Raw genomic sequence first — 20008 nt, forward strand, 5'->3', positions numbered from 1 at the left:
AAACTGCGGGCATCCCCTTTGGCGTTCCAAAGCTAATTGTTTAAATGTTAATTATCTCATGATGCAATAGCCCTACAGTGTTTTGTTAAGAGATCTTGTTTGAAACGTGAAGGTTTAGCGCCAAATCGTAATTAAGTCCCCCGGTCAGGCCAAAAGGTCAGCAGCGACACCTCGGGTCACTAGACCGCCGAGCTGACCCCGGAAGTATGAAAACTCGCCCCAGTCTATCGTAGATCCTCATCGAGAGCGGTAACGTTAATTGTTGCGTACCAACATATGTACCAATAGTACAGAAAAATTTAGAATTTAAACATTTATCATTTTTAAGAACAAAAGACTGGCTAGGCGTAAAACCCCCCATAAATTATTTTAATCGCTCTGGGAAACTACTCGAAATCTCCGAAAGGCACGTACGGAGAAATTCTCTACAATAGTTTTTTTTGGTCAACTCAAATTTGTCCGGGTGGTCAGCACATGGGAGCGCATCGGGCATAAGTGCATTTTCTCTTTCTTTTATATATGTCTTCCCTATCCCTCTGGTTGACCAATTCCAGCTCAGGAAATAGTTTTTCGACCAACCAATTTTAGGAAAATCCCTTCCCACCCTTCGTGGTCAGGGCCACGAACTTCCGTGTGAAACCTTTTCAAACCAGTCTACATCGAAACCTTCATACAATCACTTCGCGCCTTAAATATCGCCCTTAAATCGACCTAGCCAAGTCTTTAACTCTATTAAATTCAACTCATGTTAGAATTCTAAAATTAAGAGAATATAATACTTATAAGACTAGTGTAATTTAAAGGGTATAAAGGAATTTAGCGACATTAAATAGTGATCCTTCGAGTGACTCAGAACATTTTATTAATTACTAACCATTAAACTACCTAAACTCGTTTAAATCCAAACGTAAAGCACCAAGTGAAAATATCGTAGCTTGGTTGTCTCAGTCCAGTAGTAAGTGGGCACGATTGGCGAATTTTCTTCCAGGAATCGCCCCCCTTCCCCCCTTTTTCCAGACGTGTCCGAACACGTTTTCCCCATTGTCCTTTGAGGAGGACGTCGCCGCTCTAGGGTCCCCTGGGGTGAGGGTCCCCAAAAGAATGTCTTTGTTCGACAGGAAGTGGGTGGTGGGTGGGTGGCAAGGGCCACGCGCTTCAAAAGGGGGGGGGGTGGTAACGGTCACGTGATCCAAACGGGAAGGTGGGTGGAAAATGGGTGGTAAGGGTCACGTGATCCAAACGGGAGAGTGGGTGGAAAATGGGTGGTAAGGGTCACGTGATTCAAAAGGGCGGGAGTGGGGGGGAAAGTGGATGGCGTGGGAAATGTGGGTATATATGGGGAAAATGAAATAAATATGTAATACATAATTTATTGAGTATATAAATCATTTATTCAGAAATTATACTTGTATGACGGGTGGTACATAATATTAGGGATTTAAAAAATAGTAGTAATCAAAATTATTATTATTATTATTAAATTAACGCAAATGGAATATATTTTTTAAAGACCGCTGGTTACAAAGCAAACTACCTTTACCAGACAAGTTCTGAAAAGGTTTACTTAAATTTCGACGATTACAATTGTGTTTATGAATAATTTTGTTGAACATTTTCATAACAATGCGATCGTTACGTTTTGTGTCTGAAGTAAATAGTTTATGAAAGGACTGTAAAGACCGATCATTGAACAACCAGTGAAGCACAACAATGCAGTACTGCCCACAAACATCAGACGATATATCTTGGAGTCTCTTCTGGCTCCATTCATAAACATTGCAATTTCGCTTAAGGCGCTGAGAGATTCTTGTATCGAAGGGTGGCATTCCGAAGCTGTCGAAATAGATTCCTCGCCTATTTGAACCGAGGTAAACGGCAACCCAGTGACTTCCTGCCTGATTGTGGTTGTCGGTGTTGATGATGATAGCACAGGGCCGGGGCCATGTCCAGGGGACACGGTCGGCAGGGTAGACACCTCCAATGCATGCATCTGTATGCGGTAATATCTCCAGGAGCTCAAGTGTATTCATAGAACGTCGGTAATCCGGGAAATGAGCGTTGGTCTCGTTCAGCAGGTTGAATGCAACTAATGCAATCTTATGCTGTGCATCCATTAAGTAGTCCTCCATTTTCAACCGCTGTAGTCGACAATAACCTGCCTTGTGGAATCAATTTCTAGCAAATGGTCATATTCGGCGTACAACAAACAATTTACATTCAGCTCTGTTGCTCTATTGAAGCGAACTTCAATGCGAATACTTCCACTTTTCACCAGATTCCAATGGCCAGCGGAACTTGCAGATAAATCAGGAGTCAGATCGAACGCGAACAAGCAAAATCCATCGGAATAGGCCGGACGAGAGATGCTATTTCCATGGTCACTGAAATGTGTTCCAGTACCAGCAAATAGGGTGTTGAATGCCTCCACATCTAGGCAGACACCAGAGGTGAAACTTGGCTGCAGAGGTTTTGTAGGTACTTGGCGTCCATCGACATTCAGGCATAAAAAGTTTATCCCAAAATTTTGAAAGTTGAAGGGATTCTTCTTTCTCGATCCGTTGAAAGTGACATTGTCAACAAACCCCAGTATGATTCTTTTAGGTAGTTGACCCAAAATGGCATTGTCTATTGTCTCCCCCATAATCCCCCGATGGAGAACAAAAGATTTGACCTCCACCCGTGTCAAAGGATATTTCGCAGTTGTCTTTGCAAGCGTTTTAGCGTGAGCTATCAAAATTCCAGGGCTGAGTTTCACACGGCGAACTATCAAGGAGGCTTCTTCTATATGCACCTTATAATGCAGGGGAGTGGAGTCCATAAGGCAAAAGTCGTCCTTTGCACGGATAAGACGAACGCGTAGCTCTACGCCATTCATCAAAAACTTGTCTTGATTGAACACGTCACAATGTAAATGTCCCAGTAGACCAAATGCTTTTCCACCTTTAGTAATTGCCTGACGTACGGCTAGTCCATCGTTGTTTCTTGCATCACCCGCCGCTACAGCAATAGAATCCATTGCACCATAGCTATCCGTAGCCCAAAGAGACATTCCAAGATGTGAGGACTTTGCATCGGTTCCATAGTTTAGCAATGTTTCAATGTATGCTCTATAAGCGTACAGGTTATTTGGAGGCGTAACAACTTTTTGGTTGAAATATACATCCACTTGGTTAAACATTGAATGTAAAAAGTTATTCACAGGCCCAACAGAGTCGTCTAGACCAGCAGAGCCATCGGGTATCAGGATTCTGGCGCGAACTTTGATCATGGTATGTGCCAAATCAATATATTCTTCTCCATGGCCTGGTACGATGAATTCAATTGGGGCATCGTCCGACAGCGTAGATACAGGATTATAATAAACAAATTGAGAATTTTCAATACTTGTTTGGGTAGGTGGTATGGTAAATAGGTCCAGCTCCGACTTCACACACTCAGAAGAGTGCGAATGTAGAAACGACATGATGATTAGTTGAAAATATCGTACAAATCACGAGTCTTCCGCTTTGATTTATGTCTCGGTACTTTTTTCACTTTCTTGCTTCTTTTGTTTGCAACGGGTCTTTTCTTTTTATTCTTCCGAGTTTTGGATGTCTTGGCAGATTCACGGCCAGTGAGCTTATGAGAGGCGAGGCGTTTACGCTTCCTCTTATATCCTGAGCCACGCATCATGGTCCCAATTTTGTCCTGGGCCCTCCTTTTCAATTTCAGCCCAGACTCGGCTAATCGGTTTTCCAGCGCCACCTTTAAGGGCTTGCCATTTGTCACTACATCCCCAACAACGTTAATACCCGCATTGAGAGCTTCTTTACCGACAGCTCGGGCTGCGCTTCCCAGATAGGGCAGAATGCGTCGAAACAGACCTCCAAGGAAAGCACCAATTCCATGACCTCGTTGATAAGGACTTCCAACGAATATCCTTCCAAAATCATTATATCGGTCCACTGTTCCTCCACCAGCTTGGTTTGCGTAATATGCAATGTACGGGCTCATTTTTTAGTCAATCAATCCTCTTGAAATGAAGTGTCACGTTCAAAGGACCATACTCGAATGGAATCATATCACCCTGATTGCATCTTATATCTATTTCAATTGTGCGAAATGAATACCTCATCAACGGAATATAATGAGGAGTGGAAAACGTAGTACAGTGCATGGCCCCATAGGTATACGTAGAAGCGCTGAATGGTACCACTCGTAACAGAGATGACTGCACGTCACCTGTTACGGAGGGTACACAAAGATCGCTGTAGATGAACAAATTCGCAGGTAAACCTCTGGCCAAACTTGCTGGTGAAGATCCTTGACAATACGGCCTGGCGTTTGTGAGGCTGTGTATACGTCTCTCAAATCCCAACATATCGGATACTTTATCGGAAAAGTCTATTGCATGAACTGTGCTAGTGCAGTTCCTGGAGTTGCAGTGTTTTACAATTTTCACAAAACCTTGTTGCGCTAAATATTCAAATCGGATATGAGTACTCAAAGACGGAAAAGTATTCATGAACCCCACTAAATCTGTTATATCTTTGAAAACTGCAGTAGGTAGAAAAAATGTTTGTAGTGCGTTTACCTTACTCTTATTGGGGATTGGATTACTAACGAAATTGATTGGAGAATCTTTTCCATTACGTATATGTAAAAAATTGCAAGGAAACTGTATTTCACTCAGACCCACTACCCATTCTCCTTCCAGTTCAACTTGTTTTGGAAGCAAGGTCGTGAATTTCGATGCTGTATTATCAGGATGATAGCTCATGCTACTGTTGCTGGGGAGCACCATATAAAATTCGTTTCTCTTCATTTTTTCCCAATTGCATGCAGTTCTGCAGCAGGTATCCAAGAATCAAACTTATCAGGATATCCTTCCCAATGAACAAGAACCTGCTTATTTTTTCCTTTTCCCTTGGAGCGTATGACACGTTCCACTATGAACTCGTCCTTGTCCGTTGGTTTATTGACAAGCACCAATTCTGGTTCGTAGAAAAATCCCTCAATTGGTTCGTCAGCAAAATCCATCAACTCGTATATCGGCAATGATTGTTTGAAAACGGCTTTCGTTATTTTGAATATTTCTTTACTCCAATTAGTTTCATATCCTTTCTCAAAGATGCCTTTCGTTCGACTGATGCGTACATAGTCACCAACTTTATATTTAAAGGATTCTTTACGTGGTTTCTCCGTCTTGAATCGACTTTGTATATTACGCCATACGTATGGTGCATTATCCATAGTCACAGCCGCAGGCGCCATCTTTATTGAAGAATGTCGCGAGTTGTTATAAGACTCGACAATTTGTTTCAAAACATCTGTATACTTATATGTTCGACTATGTGTAAAGTAACGCCACATACGTTCCTTCAATGTCCGATTGAAGCGCTCCACAACTGCAGCTTTTATGTCGGGATTACGTGCAACACGAAATTTTATTTTCTTATCAGAAAAAAATTTTTGGACACTGTTGGCCATAAATTCTTTTCCCTTGTCCGTTTGTATCGAAACAGGAATGCGCCCTCCATTTGTATCCATTATACGTTTGAAAGCTTCAAGAACCTGTGATGCTGATTTGTCTTTCAATGGCTCTACCCAGGCAAATTTACTCAAGACATCAATAACTACAAGTAAATATGAAATCCCATCATTATATGTTTTTAATGATCTCAATTCAACTAAGTCAGCCTCCCACACATCATCAATGTTGGTTACTGTATAATGAAGACGCGGAAATTTACGCTTAATGGGTCTATGAAGGGTATAAGTGTTCTGAGCATTAAGCCAATTTTTTTTATTTCACTTTCAGGTATTTCTTTCTTATATTTTGACAAAATATTTCGAGCCCCTGTGTATGCCTCAGGCTCTGGAAGGTTAAAATATGTCCTCGAGAGTTTTTCATTGTTCAAAACGGAAGCCATGATGTAACTTTGTCGGTTTTCGCAGTGTAGGGAGAACTAAGCCGGGGTTTTTTCGAGTTTTTACGGGGGCGATGAACAGGAGGAGTGCGTGATCTATAGCTTTTCCTTCTTCTACCTTCGTCTACGGAACTCTCGTCCTCTGAAATTTCAGGTTCTCTTCGATTCCTAATGTCTGGCAATGCTGGTGGAGGCTGATGAAACTTGGGATTACCCAGAAACTCCCGAGGGGTGTTCAGGCTTTGGAGATAAACGGCAAAATGCTCCCATCCTTTAGCTGAATATGTTTTCCGTGCTCTGACAACATCTTGTATGAGATCCACAATATTGACACCAGGAAATGTCTGTCCATCCAAACTCACTTGTCCTTTTGAATTCCATTTGAGTCTGTTAGCAGTATCAATGGCGTCAATGTATTCTAGTATACCAGCGGCTTTTCGCTGATATACTTTAGGTACAGTAGCAACAATAGCTTTTGGGTCGTATCGTTCAGTGGTTTCAGTTTCGACGTGGGCCTCCGTATCTAACGCCGGCGTTTTATTTTGTTCGGTATAAAACAAATATCGCCTCAGAACGTCGTTATACAGCTTCCATTTTTCATGTTCGTCTCTCGGGCTTTTCGAATTTAAAATTTCCAATAGCTGGGTATCTAATCTACTTGTAACAGTGCCTGGAGTTTGGGCTGATGGCTGAATTTCTTTAGCCAATTCAGTTAAAACATGGTGAGCATCAACATGTGAAGAATTTTTTTTTAGACGTTCCACACTGTCCTCTGGTACAAGAATCATTTTACGTGCATGTTCCATCCTTATACAATGGCTGAGATAAGTGCGCTTATCAGAGGACCCAGTAGCATCGGCAAAATTGAACCACCTTTCTGATTAATGATTTTTTTCTTGCTGCTTAAACTTTGTTTTTTATCGGCAAGTTTTCTCAATAGTTTTTTATGTTTGCACAGTTTTGATTTCTCACAATTTTTCAAAGGAATATTTCCGTGTAACAAATTTAAAGCACACTCGCAAATGCAGCGAATTAAATCTTTATTAGCGTGTTGTATTATTACCCGGCGTAGCCTGGGTGGTGCGTAGATGAGAGCGTGTAATAAGGCTGTATTCTTTTCTCCAAGCGACTTGCGAACAGAGCCGCTTTCAGAACGACTTCTCGTGGCCATCACACATGAACGACTGGTACACTCCGTGATGCCCCTCCTCCTTTTATATTGCGATCCTGGCGCGGAATATAAACATAATGATGGGGATCACTGGGGAATACATTGGTTCGAAACCTACAGTTTTCAGGAGTCGATTGTTTCAAATCTAACAACAAATAGCCATGAGCTGCCGACGTTGCATCAAAATAGGCTTCTTGCAGAAATTTTGGATCTTCTGGATATATTTGACGAGCCAAATGGGCAATTTGTGCACGATCTCTGGGATTTTTAAATACGACGATGTAATTTGTATTCAATGAAATGTCTCTCTGTCCTTTTCCTTGGTGGAATAAATTTTGAGATAGAAAGATTACACTGAGATTTTTATGATGGCTTCCTTTTGTAAATAAATCAACTATTGCACCATTCGAAGATTCCCGCATCAAATCGTCCACGACAACCAATTTTGGCTTATTATCATCAAAATCTCCAGATCTTGGTAGGCCTTCACGAAATTCGACAAAATTATTATCATAATCCGAATATCCATTCTGCCACTCAGCGTAATAAAAGATCACTTTTTCAATTTGTGTATCGCACATTTGCTTAATTTCCTTCAAAAACCTTTTAACAAAAAATGTTTTTCCACAACCCGTGGGACCACAAATCATTGCAGTAAAGGGATGTTTCCACCTCGTGTCCATATTGCCTTCTGATTAATCATGCCTAAAATCTCATCATTTTATACAATTTTACGATATCCGAAAATATGGATTTGAAAATGCTAGAGAGGGGCGTGACGTAATGCACCTGTATTGGGGTCAAGTGGGCTTGCCTATGACTAGGACAAGGACAATGCGCGTAGGCGGGGGCAGGTAAAAAAGGCGAAGAAGTGCAGTAGCCCCCCTGTGGCGCCAACAGTAAAACCCCTGACTTTTCCCAATATAGCCCGAATTTTCTCGCACTAACTGCAGTCGTCCAAGGGACATTCACAATGTCGGACCCAAACGATTTAGCGGGGCCCAGTGACTCGTCCGAAGAAAATACTACACCTCCACAGGGCGACTTTGATTGGATAAATAATTTTGATCTTGAGTTATTCGGTGATTTTGCCATTGAAAATAATTTTGATGGAGATTTATTCGAAAATTTTAATTTTGCGCTCTTTGATATTCAATGTGGTGGTGGTGAAAATGTTGTGAGTGACCCTAAGGCTTTGGAAGCTGTTGAAGAGTTTAATCTAGATTTACTAGATCAGCAGAATGGTAAGTATCTAGCTTCATACCTTTTTATAATACCGAGAAAAAATTTTAGGCATATTTTTTTATTGAAAAATACTAAACCCAATTTCAGATCAACAAAATGGCCGCGAAGAAGAGATTGAAAATCGATTGCCGGCCTTAAGGACAATACGACGATCACGCCAGAGACTTCCACGTTTCAAACTCGACACACATGTGATGGAGTTTGCAATCAACCCTTTACCTGAAAGTCGTGACCCTGCCGACTGGGTTGAAGAAGCTTTTCGTGATGTTTATAATAAAATTATTGAGGCTGGAGGACGTGGTATGAATCGAATGTGTCTTACATTCAATTTTGCAAATATGCAAAGAGACAATGCCTGGATAAGTCCACGTGCGATCAAAGGATATGAGTTTCAAGATCTATGGAATCTTGTCAGCTCTATCGCGCAGAGCGCAAACGGTTTCGGATGTGCCGATAAGTTTTGGATCAAACTTCACGTGGCTGAAGCCCCGGTAGGTCAAGGTTTCCTTGAAAACGGCATGAAAAGAGGGCTTAGTAGAAAATGTATCCTTCAGATTTCGAATGAAGATGGCTTGTGTCTAGCCCGATCACTTGTTGTGGCCAAAGCACATGCAGAAAAATTAAAAATCAGAGCTGATAAGGGCAAGATCCACGAGGTATGGCAGGCAATCCGGCAATGCAAGGGAAAAATGCAACGTAAGGAGGCCGAAAGACTAACTCGAAGGGCAGGAGTCATTGCTCCTGACGAAGGCTGTGGTCTACAGGAAGTTGCTCAATATCAGCGATACTTGGCTGAAGAAGGATGCCTTATCAAGGTCTATTCCCTCATGAGAAACGGAAAAGATCACCCTGTGCTCTACGATGGTACACCTGAATTGATTAGCAGAAAGATGGCCGTCCGATATACCTTACCGATTGTGTATTATCCTGAAGAAAACCACTATGAGCCAATCCAAAATTTACCTTCATTCTTTGGCGTGAAGTATTATTGCGAGCATTGTAACAAACCTTACACTACGCAAGGACATGTTTGTGATAGGACTTGTGATAGGTGTTTGAAGAATCCTCCGTGTGACTCTACGATTGTTGATAAAATAGTGTGTGACGATTGTAATCGAGAGTTTCACGGGCAATTGTGCTTCGATCAACATAAGAAACCAGGATCTTTCAGCGGAAATAACCCCACCGTCTGTGACTATATAAAATTGTGTGGCCAATGTAATACGAAAATTGATCATCGCAAAACTCAGAATCATGTGTGCCATAAATATTATTGCAACGTATGTCAAAAGGACGAAGATATTTCTCATCTCTGCTATATGCCCACCTTAAAAAGCAAGAAAAAATTGACTTTGAAACGCGTGGCGTTTGTTTTCTACGACTTTGAAACCAGACAGGATGAGCTTCTGCAAGGAACTACAGATGTCAACGTACACATTCCTAATCTTTGCGTTGCCCAAACTGTGTGTGATCGTTGTGCAGATATGACCGACGATTACATTGTGAACGCCAACGATAATCACGGAAATCCGTGTGGCGTGTGTAAACATCGGGAAAATGTTTTCGATGGTGAGGATCCTGTGCGAGGATTTGTTGATTACATCACGTCGATGGGTAAGACGTATAAAAAAGTAGTTTGTATTGCACATAACGCGAAAGGCTATGATTCACAATTCGTTTTGAGAGACGTCATGAAACGCATTAACAGCCAAATTAAAGCAATAATTAACGGAACAAACATTATCTTGATGGATTTTGGGGATAATAAATTTATAGATAGTTTAAATTATTTTCACTTGGCTCTTGCAAGTTTACCGAAAGCTTTTGGATTGGGGAATATAGCGAAAGGTTATTTTTCACATTTTTTCAATACAAAAGACAATCAAAACTACGTAGGATCTATACCTGATAGAAAATATTACGGTGCTGACACTATGGGTGTCCAAGATCGTGAAAAATTCTTATCGTGGTATAATGATCGTGTCGAAGAAAATTATGAATTTGATTTTCGTAAAGAAATTCTTCATTATTGCAGACTTGATGTTACAATTTTGAGACGAGCCTGTGTTGAATTTCGAAAACTGATTATGAATGCTGGAAATGTATGTCCTTTTACAGAGTGTGTAACGATTGCGTCTACATGCATGCGTATTTTTCAAACAAATTTCTTAAAAGACAAGCAGATAGGCATTATACCTCAGGGAGGATATCGGTTAGGGAAAACGCAGTCGAAAATCGCAATTGAATGGCTCTTGTGGCGCGAACATTGCGAGAATCATCGAATAATACATGCCGGACGAACTCGTGAACACAGAACAGCATCAGGCCTGCGTCTAGATGGTTTTTGGGAGGATACCGCGAATAATAATAAAAAATATGCATATCAGTTCCACGGGTGTTATTGGCACGGATGCCCACGGTGTTTCAAATTCAATAGAGATAAAGAGTTGAGTCACAAGGATACACTAGAGAGTCGATATGAGAGAACAGGGGCAATTACACGGGAATTGCGACACTCGGGTTATGAAGTCGTTGAAATGTGGGAATGCGATTTTATTCGTCAAAAAAAGACAGATCATGTGTTGGCGAATTTTGTAGAAAACGTTGATCAGCAAATGTTTATAGCGCTGGATCCGCGCGATGCATTTTTCGGGGGACGAACAGGAAATACCGTAACACATTATGACGTAAAAGATAATGAGAAAATTCGCTATGTTGATGTTTGTTCGTTATACCCATACGTTTTAAAGACAGGGGTTTTCCCGATTGGCCATCCTACTGTCCATGTGGGGCGTGATTGTCAGCTTATATGCCCTAATAATAATATTTCGCGGATAGAAGGTCTCGTGAAATGTCGCGTTTTACCCCCTCGTCAATTATTTCACCCTGTTTTACCAGTAAAAGCCCATGGAAAGTTACTGTTCCCTCTCTGTCGATCATGCTGCGATGATCTTGTACAAGACAATTGCCCTCATGATGATCCCGCTGATCGCGAATTTTTGGGAACTTGGGTCGCTCCAGAACTTCGTAAAGCCGTAGAAATGGGGTACAAAATATTAGAAATCAGTGAGCTTTGGGAGTATAAGAGTACTACGCGTTATAATCCTGTGACGCGAACAGGTGGATTATTTGCCGAATACATTAACACTTTTTTGAAAATAAAACAAGAGGCTTCGGATTGGCCTGCTGAGTGTGTAGATGATGAATCAAAGAATAGATATATGGCTGAATATGAGGCGCGAGAAGGTATAAAACTTGACAAAGATAAAATTCAAAACAATGCCGGATTAAGAGCCGTAGCAAAACTTTGTTTAAACTGTCTCTGGGGTAAATTTGGGGAGAGGGAGAACTTGACAAAAAAAGCTATTATTCGAACACATGAGGAATTTGCAAATATAATGTTTAATCCTGAAATTGAAGTCACAGGACTTGTTCCTGTCGATAACGACACTCTCTTCATGTCCTGGAAACATTTAAACGAAGCAGCGGAAATGTCCACTAAGGCTAATGTTGTTATTGCGGCTTATACAACCGCTCACGCGCGTCTAAAGTTATATTCTTATCTAGAAAAACAACAAGAACGTGTTTTATATTATGATACAGATTCGGTAATTTACGTCAGCGATGGATCAAATGAATGACCGTTAGGGAATTTTCTAGGGGAGTTGACCGACGAAGTAGAGGGCTACGGAGAAGGAAGTTTCATTACTTCTTTTGTCTCTGGGGGGCCTAAATTTTCCACTTATCGCGTAAAAAAACCGGACGGCAGTATCGCGGAAGTTAGTAAAATAAAAGGGGTTAGACTGAATTATGAATCGCGTAAACAAATTCATTACGACTCGATTCGCGCGCTCGTTGTCGATAAAGCAGATCCCTACCAGATCGACTATCATGGTATTCGTCGGACAGTGTATCATGACGTCATCACGAAACCTGAGAGTAAGATCGTACGTGCGACAGGCCCAAAACGGCGGCTTGATGGTTTTGCGACTCTGCCCTATGGTTTCAAAAAACCGCGATTTAACCGCTGCTAGTTGGCGCGCACTGTTTATTTATAAATTAAGTATTTTATGCATTTAGATTGATTGTAGTAGTTTTGTATAATATTGTTACGCACGAAAAACGTTTGTAGGTCTTCATTATTTAATAATTAATTAAACAATTTAAAGAGTAGGGGTTATCCCGACACTCGATCAATATTTATTTGTAGAGTCGAATAGTTATTATCAATGGATAGGGAATCGTTTGTTGATAATTGATATCCAACTTCCATATTTTTAATTTTATTTGTTCACTAGATATTCATTATTTAAAAAATGGGCCCTACAGTGATTACATTTGCGCAGACCCTCCTGGTGTCAGGAAGCTCCCCTACGTTTTTACCGACACTGTGGAATTCTGGGAATCTAAGTTTCTGTGAGGGGTTACCGATTCTAAGGGGGGCGCCACCGTCAGCTTTGACTGGCGGGTTTTAGCCGTTCGTATTTCGAATTGAAATACGAAGTTTCAAAAATCCGCGGCCCGCGAAAATGGAAATTGGCTGTAAGAAAAATGTAATTCATGGAAAAAAATAAATAAATATATAAATAAAAATGAAAAAAGACTCGCTTCAAATTTTTCCCCATCCCAATTCCTATCTAATAATAATTTGAAAATTAAGGAAGTAAATACTTAAAAGGAAGGACAACATCAAATATTTATTTCAAAAAATTTTTATTTAAAAAAACTTAAAACTAAACTACAATGTCCGTCCTTAATAATAATAATAAAATTACATCTAAAATACATTATTTTTAAAACTAAATATTGTTTTTTTTTCTAATATTAAATGTTAAAACTAAAGGAAAATAAATGAATCGAGTAAGAAAATATTTATTTTTAACAAAAAAATTTTATTTTAAAAACTTAAACCTAAAATACAGATTTTTATTCATTTTTTTTTTTTAATAATAAAATATTTCGTCTCTTTTATTTATTTTTTTTCTAATTTTGTTTTTCTAAACCTATTTTCTAATTTAAAACTAAGGGAAATAAGCTAAGGGACTTGAATAAATAAATATAACCGAAAATATTTATTTAAAATTTTTTTTTATTCAAAAAAACCTTAATCCTAAGATACATTTTTTTTTTAATCTAAGATTAGGGCGGGGGCAGGGGTCTCATTCCCACTGCTCCAGGGACCAGTCCTCCTCCGTCAGGTCGGCTTGGTGGGGCTCCTCCCCGAAGAGGATCCTGAGGGCCCAGGCATCCTCGACGTCGTATAGGGCGAGCACCTGCTCGCGCTCGGCCTCCAGCGCCCGCGCTTCGCGCCTCAGAGCGCGGACCCAACGCGCTCTCGGGGTGTCTGCCCCGACACCTCCCTCCCAACGGTCTCCGCTCTGCAAAAAACACATATATCTATATATATCTATATATCTATAAATAGAAAAATGAGGACTGATGGGAATGACAGGAAGGGAGTAAAGAGGGTTAGAGAGTGAGAGAGAGAGAGAGAGAGAGAGACAAAACTCACCATGTAGGCCTCGTCCTCTGTATCCGCGAGCCATTTCGCGGCCCTGGCGTGCAGATCGTTGATGGCGAAAATATTTTCGCCATCCAGGGTTGCACCGTCTGCGTCCTCCCAGCGCAGCCACGCATTGGCCTCCCTCAGGTAGGCCCGCTCCCTCCGGATGGCTCGCATCTGGAAAATAAAAAAAAACAATGAATTACAGACAAAATGAGTTTAAAAAAAACCTAAAATAAACGGAAATGGAAAAAAAAATCAAAACTACAAGAAACAAAATGAATTTAAAAACTAAAAAAAACGAAAAATCAAAAACTAAAACAACAAGGAAAATATACGGATTCTAAATTTAAAAAAAGAAAAAAAAACGCGAAACGGATACTCCGCGACGAGAACATATTAAAACAATATAAAAACGCTCAATTAAAAAAAAAAAAAAAAAAAAACACTAAAATGAGCCGTGGACGCGAAATTACAGGGAATCCAAAACCGCGAAAAACCGCACAATGAAAAACATGCAAAAATATAGAAAAAACTTACCTCGAGGGCAAAGTGCTCATGGCACGCTCCTTGACAGGCGACTTTCACCATTTTAAAACAAATTTTTAATAAAAACGAAAAACACAAAAAAAACACACTAAAACTGGACACTGGAGTCCTCCGGATGACGATGGTGAAAGAGGGCGAGTAGTGGAACCTCACGGTTTATATAACTTTTGCCCCACTATTCGCCCTCAACCCACGAACCCGTAAGTTAGAGGGAGATGACAAAGGATAAATGTGGGAAAGACGAGGAAAAAGTCAAAGTTGTTCTCTAAACCCTCTAAACAACGAGAAGGAAAGAGACAATAAACGAAAGCCTACAGGACGCCGACGAAGAAGAAGCGAGAGAAATTTCTCCTAGCTTCTACGAGAAAAAAAAAGGGCTGGGGACAGGAGAGGGAATATTGGGTCTTGCCTAGCAATAAAAAAAAGTCAAGACTCACAGGTAATGCAATAAAATGTATGACTTTTATTTCAGCTATCCAAAAAAATACAAAAATGTTTAATATATTTTTAAGCCGAACGGTTACTGGGTGATAACGGGGTGAAATCAAGACTCTGGATGACCAATCCTTCATCATCATCATCCCCGCTTTGATCCAATTGCATCGCAATTTGATCAAGCTCTTTTTGGCGCTGCGTTGGAGCCCATCGCCCTTCGTAATCGTCCTCGCGATTCCTTTGTTCTAGATTCGTACCCAACGCGACTAGAACTGCCTCAATTTCCTCGATAGTTTTTCGCGGTTCTGAAACAAAAAAATAATACAAGATTAGCTTAAATCAATCTAATCTAAAAATTCCTATGATTGATTGATTAAATATTTACTTGTAGGGGTTGAGGCCGCGAAATTCAATGATCCATGCTGAGCATCTTGACCCTCGCGTTCCAGGATTAAATTGATGACTGATGGAGTGCTGGGAATGATTTCGATCGATGAATCCAATTCCATCATGGTCTCAGGGATGATATCCTTCGATGTGTGGTCCTTGGATCGATTTTTTTCTGATTCGCGAGCTCTAAATTGTCTTTGTTTTTCCTTAGCTAGTTCGCGACGTTTTTCGCGGGCGATAAAGTCGGCCTTCTTTTTTTCCGCGAGTTTTAAACGTTTTTCGCGAGCCTGTATTTTTTTCAGATCCTTTTTCTTATCAATATAGTTCACTTGATTGAACACATTAAGATCTTTTTCTAGCATATTAATCCGCAACTTTTTTTCCTCTGTACTCACTTGCACGATTTCACTTGTTTTTTTATTATTGACTTTCAGGATTTTAGAGTCACTTTGAGTGCTACCGGGTGATTTATGGTCCAATCGTCTGGTTGAGTTTTTCGTCTTCTTTTCAACCATTTGAAGGTCAGAGTCAATATTTATGACAGGACCTTTCTTGGAAATCTCATGTCGTTGGAGTTTCACTTTTTTCACTATTTTTTCAATTGATTTTCTCTCATCACTGTTCTATTTCACTACCCGATCACTAATTATCTTAATTCCATTTTTATTCGCGTTGATTCCGCAATATTTAGATTTTTTTTTAGGTTTAAAAGTTCCAGGCTGATAACCTGGTTGATAACTGGACTTTTGAGATGAGTTCACTTGACTTGATGTCATTTTGACGTAAAAAACGCAAATGCAGTAAAATGATCTCACTGTGTTCCTTGATGCATCCCTAGTTTAGAGGAGGGGCTAAGTTTTCCTCACTTTTTTGAAAATTTGGCCTTGGTGGGGGGTGCTTTGAATAGCTGATGAGGAAGGATGCTCGAGTTTTCCTTTTTTTCGCCCCCCCACTTGTTTTGCATTTGTTGGCTATTGAAAGGAAAGGTCAATGATTGGTCCATTTCCTTTCTTGTAGACCAATGTCTCCTCCCCCGCAGGGAGTTAATATTCTTCCTCACACACCCTAAAAAAGTGGTACCAATAGAGTTTTTCCCCCACACCTGCTTTGCATAATCTTGTGTGTTCTATGCAGTCGAAAAAACCATTTGACTTCGACATTTTATATAATAAAACATCACTATTATCCACAATTGCTTTAGTAACCACAGCCAAAGTTTTTGTATTTTTCGCATATTTCCTTTCATTTAATAAATTCGCGATTGCAATGCTTCTCAAGGATGGAGGATTATATCTCATTTGAAAATTCGATTCGATTTCTTTATTAGATTCTGCAGGTTCTTCATTGTAACATACTTTAAAAGTCGTACACATGTCTATGCCCTCATCTTGAGAGTGTAATTTATCCCTGCGATATCTGATATGGATTTTATTCCATATTTCACCGAGAAATTTATATTTACATACGCAAGAAGGATCAACAAGGAAATCTTCCACTTCGCATTCCAATCCTGACCCTATCGCGATTTTCCGCGCTTTTGTTGGACTGCACATGTCATCACTATCTTCACTGTCTAGGTAATCATCATCAGTATATTTATCAACACATACGCGTACTCTTTTCTGGCGAAATTGAGGCTTTTGTCGTCCCTCATACGATTCGCGACCCGCGAGATATTTTTTAAGGGACTCTAAATCGTAACTTTCAAAGTTTTTAGACATTTTTACTATTGCAATGCCTTTTAACCAATGACAACAAACGCGTCACTCGATTTAACAAAAAAAAATCGGTATAGGAAGGTTCCATGGTAAGAGTGGGGGTACCGCGCAACATACAAAAACCGCGAAAGTGGGGCGCATGTGTGACGCCGCCGCCGCAGAACTCCCTGCGGTGGGGAGATAATGTGTGACGGTTATAGGTCTGTCATGCGTATAGTGGGGGATTCTGTCCCCTCCACTCTCATACGTAGCGCTATAAAACGCGGGTGCTCGCGGTGGATTTGATTCAGTCGTCCTGATTTCATCCATTCATTTTTTCAACATGGAAAGTACCCAACAAAAGGGATTCAGTGATGCTGAACGGCATGTGGTCTTGTCTCAAGTTATATCTTTGAATAGATCAGAGACAAAACAAATTCGTGTCGGCTTAAAAGTTACGTGTTTCGGTCAATTCGTCCCGGTTGTGCAATTTATGGGCGTACGCCCGAAACGCGCCATATTGTCAATGACACGAGAAGAATGGACCCTTTTTTTCAACGATTTGGATGCTGTAACCGATTACTTTGACCCTGAGAAGTTCCACCCAAAGATCAACCACAATCTACCTGCAAAGGAATTTGGGGCCATAAACGTGATATTCCACCGCAGTTTTGAAAATCCCTGCGTGACCTTTGTTCGCAATGATGATGCAAATCCGACTCCCATAATGATGATGGGGCAGAGCATCATTACATTGAAAAACAAGACTGCATGGATTAATCAGTGGCTGGATTTCTTGGAGACATTGCCTCTCAAGGAATATAAGGAATCGCTTGTACAATCAATTAAAGGAATCGCTATGAATTATATGGAATACAATAGAATGCCTGCCACGGAGGATCTTCATCATCGCATACGCGTAAATTTCGAGGAAATTTATCTCATGGCTCGCGATGATCTCCGACGTACAATACCCCACGAAAATCTGGGATATTTGTACCAATTATTTGGAGAATTATTCCATAATTGTTTTAGTTATTTAGATAAATTCGCGGGAGGTGCTTACAGAATGCCCTCATATTGAAAAAACCATGCACATATGATTTTATGTAAATGATTTGTAAAATGGAACCTGCGATTTTATGAAATATAAAAAAAAAAGATAAAATTTAAACCCTATGTTGAATTATTTATGAAAAAACCCTCAACATCTTTTCAGGTATAAAAAAGACGGAAGGCAAAAAAAAAAAACTTTTGAAAGGAAAAAACATGCAATAAAAAGAAAGAGAAAAACATAGTCAAAAAAAAAGGAGACATCGTTGAGAATTTTTCCAACGGTCTTCCATAGAAAGGGAAAATTTATTACCCTAAAAAACCTGTAAAAAAAAGCATTCATTTAGTGCGCCATTCATGCCAGGGCATTGCGCAATCCTCCATCTAAAAAAAAAATAATGGGCCAGTTTCCCTTAACACCACCCACTTCCTGTCGAACAATGACATTTTTTGGGGACCCTCACCCCAGGGGGCCCTAGAGCGGCGACGTCCTCCTCAAAGGACAATGGGGAAAACGTGTTCGGACACGTCTGGAAAAAGGGGGAAGGGGGGCGATTCCTGGAAGAAAATTCGCCAATCGTGCCCACTTACTACTCAGTCCTTATCGATTTTAATAAAAATTACAGCTAAGGCGAGCCATTAATCAACCTTAGAAAATCTCCCTTCGTGATCGAGTACATCACCGAGTACATCGACAAGTACATCTCCTTCAGAGATAAACGGCATAATTAGCTAAGTTTATAAGTTATTCAACAGTGATTATTAATTGTGATTTGAACATTTATCGAACTATCATTTTGTACATCACCGGTTTAATTGTGAAACTCAGTGTAAAACCCTCGACTTTGGTGGCACGTGGCCCCAATAGACTTTTATAAAAAACTCAACATTAAGTGAACTTTTTCCACCCGTGTTTAATCCAAAGGAATTCTCCACCTCAGATTCCACCTACGTCCACCCTAAAAATAGACAATCCCCAAACACTATTTTATGTAAAAATCGCGTAGATGCCTTAGTTTATTAATTAATCGCGGATTGTTGTTTAAATTTCAAATCCAATTATTAAATAAACAAATGGATTTACGGGATCCCACCAGCAGACATTTGTTGTAGAAAATTTGATTCTCTGCAAAAAATGTCTTGTGACAAAAGGCCGTAAATCCATTTGTTTACTTGATAATCAAGACAACGCGGTTGTTGCTCCGGATTCCGCGAAAATCGCGAGCTATCCCCTCGGAATTTCGACTTCGATTGTTTATTATTAATTATCGCGATAGGAGGCTCTTTTACAGGATTTTGTCAAAAGACCTTTCTTGTTGTAAATTAAATTTACAATAAAAAAGATCTGTTTGAAACGCAGAGATTTTGCGCCAAACTTGTAATTAAGTCGCCCAACCGAAACCAAAAGGTCAGCAGCGACACCTCGGGTCACTAGGCCCACGAGCTGACCCCGGAAGTCCAAAAACTCGCCCCAGTCTATCGTGGACAGCCATCGAGTGCAGTAACGATTATAATCTTTAAGAACCTCTCCTAATTTCACCCCAGTCCATTACCAAAGTATATCCCCAAATACTTGGGATGATGATGATGGAGATCATCAGAGATATAACGAGGATTTCTCCTTATAAAGTTATCCAACAGTGATCATAAATTGTGTATTGAACATTCTAAGAAACTAAACTAGTATATCATCGGTTTAATTATTAAATATCTGTGTAAACCCTCCGACTTTGGTGGCACGTGGCCCCAATAAGCTTTTATAGAAAAGTTAACTAGTGAGTGTAATTTTCACCCGGGTCAATCCTTCCAGATCCTTTACCTGATTTTCACCCACATCCACCCTAAAGATTAGAAACTCCTCAAACAAGATGTGTTTAAACTAAACATAAAAACGCCCTCCAACTCAACGACAAGTGGTCGATTAATTTTGGATACTTCCGGCGTTCATCGGGTCACTGGTTATCCGTCTCGGTAACGAACTTCAGACCCCCCCCCCAAGTCAGTCTTGCACCGTACATTCAACGTATCAGTCAACTAATTTGATCTTTTCGCTTTC

General features: G+C 40.2%; 2 protein-coding genes across 2 annotated transcripts in view; one reads left to right on the forward strand and one right to left on the reverse strand.

Moving 5' to 3' along the window:
* The window catches only part of LOC135170876 (uncharacterized), a 38507-nt gene extending 25891 nt beyond the window's left edge, over positions 1-12616 (forward strand). Inside the window, exons 2-3 of the mRNA XM_064137021.1 lie at positions 8008-8324; positions 8413-12616. Of these exons, the coding sequence (XP_063993091.1) occupies positions 8054-8324; positions 8413-11966 (3825 nt within the window). The 5' untranslated portion in view covers positions 8008-8053 and the 3' untranslated portion in view covers positions 11967-12616. The remainder of the gene's footprint in view (positions 1-8007; positions 8325-8412) is intronic.
* Positions 1-20008, reverse strand: part of LOC135170878 (uncharacterized) — a 371576-nt gene that overhangs the window by 36112 nt on the left and 315456 nt on the right. The gene's annotated exons all lie outside the window — the stretch shown is intronic.

Source organism: Diachasmimorpha longicaudata, chromosome 18 (assembly GCF_034640455.1).
Source record: "Diachasmimorpha longicaudata isolate KC_UGA_2023 chromosome 18, iyDiaLong2, whole genome shotgun sequence".
NCBI lineage: Eukaryota > Metazoa > Arthropoda > Insecta > Hymenoptera > Braconidae > Diachasmimorpha > Diachasmimorpha longicaudata.